This window comes from Morone saxatilis, unplaced genomic scaffold (genome assembly GCF_004916995.1).
Source record: "Morone saxatilis isolate NCDOM2014 unplaced genomic scaffold, NCSU_SB_2.0 Contig24, whole genome shotgun sequence".
Taxonomy (NCBI): domain Eukaryota; kingdom Metazoa; phylum Chordata; class Actinopteri; family Moronidae; genus Morone; species Morone saxatilis.
In genome coordinates, this window is record NW_023339807.1 from 15,427,258 (window position 1) to 15,432,040 (window position 4,783).

Below are 4,783 nucleotides of genomic sequence, written 5' to 3' on the forward strand. Positions count from 1 at the left end.
TCATCTCCAAACCTGCAGCTCTTGTGGGGTGTTCCCGGTCTGCAGTGGTCAGTACCTATCAAAAGTGCTCCAAGGAAGGAAAAGCAGTGAACCGGAGACAGGGTCATGGGCTCGCATGTGTGGTCCGATCCAACAGACGAGCTACTGCTCAAACTACTGAAAAAGTTAATGCTGGTTCTATTCTTTTGTATTGGTTGGATAGAAAAGTGTCAGAACATGCATTGCATCACAGTTTGTTTTAATATATATTTTTATAGAGCATTTCACTGAAGATTTGTAATGTGTGTTATAATAACTTGCAAAATATAGATTATACTGAACATGAACATAAGAAGTTTGCCTGTTAACTCCTTCCTACTTTGGTTTGTGCATGCAAAAATACAGAGAAACCTGTACCCAACACCCAGAAGTTGTTTTTTTATTTGGACAGGTCAATATTTTGCTTTTCTATTATTTAATAGACGTATAATGTAATGTGTATCTATCTAACTGTCTTTAAAACATGTACTTCCAAAACTGAAGAATGGAGTTCAAAGCTATTTCTATTTAATAAGTAACTTTTTCCTAATACAGTGTTCGTGTTCATGGTGCAGAATTACCACTGCCAAGGTACACAACCTCTCCAGCAGTGAAACTGTAACTTATACCTCAGTCAGCAGAGTGTGGAAAGATGAACTTTTTTTGTAATTAACACCACACAATTGTTCGTCTCTATTTTCTTTTCCTCCCCTGCGAGGAGAATCTGATAGTATTCAGTAAGTGAAAGTAATATGGCCAAAGTGAAGAGATGCTGGCACTGAACTGTTTGAAATGACCTATTAAAGGGACTTGGCAGGGGGCAAGAGAGGGGAAGAGAAGAAGAAAATGCTGCCTTTCTGCTGCCTTGGAACAGACGAGTGGAAAATGGAGGATGAGTTACATAACAGTTGGGAGTAACTTGCATTGGAATCTTACATGTTGAAACACACAGTCAAGACACTCACAGTGGCGCACTTTGAGACTTATATCTAGCAGGCTTGTAATTGCTGCTGATTTTATGTAGTTCAGTTGAACTAAAATGGGATTTGCAAAGATACACTTGGGCAATAAAGTATAGAATTTGTTTACACTGTGATCCTTGTTTATGGCAGAAGTTTAAAACTGGCACTCCTGTCCAGACCCTTTTTTTTATTTCTTAGTTGTTTATAAAATAAAATAAACATAACTTTAAAGCCCTATTACTAATAGAGCATTGGCAAAACTCCAAGGCAAACAGGATATAACAGGCTGTCATGCAGACATAGAGACTAACTGTATTATAAACCTACTCGCTGTAATTTTCCGTTTAGTCTGACATAATTTCGCCAGATGGCTGCACAGAGCAGCTCCTCAATGAGGAAAAGGATTACCTCACCTTAGACGGTCTACTGTATCTGTTCACCAACACACACACACACACACACACACACACACACACACACACACACAATGTCAATTTGCTCTATACAACACAGACATAAACATTGTTGTTAGTTAATATTCTATTCAATGTGGTACAGTTGTTAGACAGAAGTGGTGAAGCTGGTAGAGTGGGACACACCCCCAGTGCATGAATCACTGCTGGTATGTGTATCTGGTTGTTGGTGTGTGTGTGTGTGTGTGTGTGTGTCAGATAGTATGTGTCTACTCTTTAAGAGGAGGTTTCCCCTCAGTCTGACAGCAGTCTGACCTGGGACGGCTGCTGACTCTGGACGTGATCTCTCTTCACCTGGTGAACCTAAACTCTAAGGTGAGTACCGATGAAAAGCAAGATGTTGGAGAAGGGAGTTCTGTTGAAGGAAAGAAAATAGCAGCATTATATACAGATTCTGAGCATGAAAGATGCAATGGAAATGCCACAATGTTGTCTGTAAACTGGCATTATTATTATTTATTCAAAGTCGAGAGTTGTTTATTAAAGCTTTATTTGGTGCTGCTGCTTATAGTGCTGCTGTGCTTATAGTGTTGATGTTGACTCTTGTGCTCATGTCTATAAGCATTAGTCTCATAAGATATGTCTCTACCAGAGTATTTAGACCACAAAGTATTTTCTGTGCATCCGGTATGTTTTGAATGTATTTCTTCCTGCCTCTCTGTTAATTATTCACAACCAATAACAATCTTTTTTTCCAGCTACAGCCATGGCTCGTCTGGAACAAGTCATTACAAACATTGTGGATATATTTCTGGATTATGCTGACGATGAAGGCAAGAAACACAAGTTGAACAAAGATGAATTGAAGAAGGTGCTGGAGCAAGAAATACAAAGCCCCGAGTTAAAAGTAAGGGACTCAAAACACTCACATGCACATCTATTCATGAACAAAAAAATGACATCATCCCACTTTTCATTCAACCATTCAGCTGTGCTTTGTGGATTTCATGCTGTTGTTTAACTGTGAGGTTGTATTCTTCAGGATAAAATAAATGCAGGTGACATCGAGGAAGCCATGGAGATGCTGGACAAAAACCACGACGGCGAGGTCAACTTCCGAGAGTTTTGCCGTTGTGTGTCTGTCCTGGCCAAATCTTACTACCAGAAGAAGACAGGCAAGGGTGGCAAGAAAGGCAAAGGGAAAGAACAAGGAGATGAACCAGAAGACTGAAGAAGGTTAACAACAAACCCTTAAAATGTTTGTAGCACCATAATGCATTTAAAAACATTTTTTACAGTATGTATATGTTATATATGACACTGCTGATCTTGAAAAACATAAGCTACTGGTGTTAGGCCATTTGCTGATCTATCATAAAGTTTGTGTTTTAAACATGAATGCAAAATGTGATATTCATTGTCTTTGTAGATCTCTGGTTTTCAAAGATCTTTCCATCAATACTTCCTGAAAAAAAAAAAACTATGAAAATTGATTTGTTGTGGGCCTCCTTGTCTGTTTATGGCAATCACTGGATGTGTAGGTGTTGGGTATCTGATGCCACTGCTGTGAAAGGAAACAAACATGGGCTCATCAAACATTCAACAGACTTGCTGTGTCCTCCAGTGCACATATCACTGTCAGCGCTTCATCAATGGAAATGTCTGGTCTATTCTTTCCAATACTATTGACTGAAGTCCCCCACAGGTTTAAACTTGACTAATATCAGATCTTTTTCATGTCATGAAAGTCACTGAAAATAACAGTATCTCTCTGACTGTCTTTTTCAGTCTATTGGTAATAAAGGACACACAATTTTGAGTAGTTACCAGGAAACAAATGAGAAACTAACTGCTAGTGAACAATTTGTTAATGAGCAACTCCTAATCGTATTTTAAAGAGTAGCTAATGATTAATTATTGATTACTTAATTAAGAAATGAGTGAGGAATGAAACAGGAACGACTTGATTTATGAGTTATTAAAAAGTACTTCTTTAATAATCCTTAATTGAGGACTATGTAGTAGATAATGATGAGATACTAGAGAACAGACATTAGTTAGGCTGAGTAGTCCCTCATTACTTCACCATTATCTTATACTTACTCTTTTTGTGGCCCCTAAAGTAAAGTGATATATCATACTCAGTGGCTACTGAGTACTGAATCATTACTTCATCATTACTATGAACAGGCCCTTGCAGAGGATTCAAATTGCCACTTCGGAAATACTTCTATAAATTCCATTCCAACTCAAAAAACTGTAAATAAGTTATAAAAACAAATTTTTGTCATATAGAGATTTGCACTGATGATTGCCGGATAACACAGAATGTATGTAGATGTTTATGTTGTCACAAAAAGAGTAAGCAATCATAAGATAATGGTGAAGTAATTATGGACTACTTAGTAACCTAACTGCCTCTCTATAACTCATCATTATTCTAATAGTCCTCCATAAGGAAAAATTAAAGAAGAAATGAACAACTCATCAATTATCAAGTCCTTCTTGATTTTCTTCCTCACTTGTTTCTTAATTAAGTAATCATTAAGTAATCATTAACTAATCATTCAGCTATTGTTCACTAGCAATTACTTCCTCATTAGTTCCCTGGTAAATACTCAAAATGTTGCTGTTTCTTATTGTGAGGTGTTACTGATATTTTAAGATCACATGAAATAAATCCTACGTTTATATCTTTGTCTCTCAGAAAAATCTCTTTTAAACAAGTAAAGAAGTTCTCAACCTGATATTTAACGTGTGATTGACTTCAGTTATGTGATAAGTCAACAAAAGGATGGAAGTCTGCAGGGCTGTCAACACAGTGTGACCTACCACATGTTCATTCATTTTCTGATATCATTTTTATAAGTTTCTTTTTCACTTAATGTGGCAAAACTAAATGTGTTTATATGTAAAGGATCTAATTAATCAACCTAAGATCATGACAAATGTTTCTGTTATACAGTTCAGAGGTAGCGTATATGTGCACAGTGCTAACAATAGATTCTAAACCTGTGTACAAAAGTTTGTGTTTGGAAGCTGTGAATAGTCAAATTCAACACTGGAGGAAATTCGGTGATTCACTGATGTTAAACTTCAATCACTTCCACTTTGTACAGTTGACAGATTAGACTCACACCCACTGCTCACCCATATATTACTGTACTGTATACTGCATTCTCTCTGCTGCCCGACAGGTGGAGCAATTGTATCAAAATACTGTAAATCCTTCGAATCTGCCAGCACACTGTTGGCCTTTGTCATGTTCTCACTGTAAGTGAGTTTAAATGTACCTATTATTGTACTTGTCCCTTTCAATTACAGAATACATATTTTGATATATTTTTGGCTGTGGAAGCAAAGTCATTCCTAGTGTCTAGCTTTAAATTG

At 37.0% G+C, this 4,783-nt stretch overlaps 1 protein-coding gene across 1 annotated transcript; it reads left to right on the forward strand.

Annotated features, from left to right (window-relative positions):
- Window positions 1-1,608: 1,608 nt before the first annotated feature.
- s100w (S100 calcium binding protein W) lies at window positions 1,609-2,886 on the forward strand. The gene is made up of 3 exons (XM_035672040.1): window positions 1,609-1,768; window positions 2,152-2,300; window positions 2,436-2,886. Exons 2-3 carry the CDS (start codon window positions 2,160-2,162, stop codon window positions 2,622-2,624), a joined length of 330 nt encoding a protein of 109 aa, XP_035527933.1. The 5' UTR covers window positions 1,609-1,768; window positions 2,152-2,159; the 3' UTR covers window positions 2,625-2,886.
- The last annotated feature ends 1,897 nt before the right edge of the window (window positions 2,887-4,783 follow it).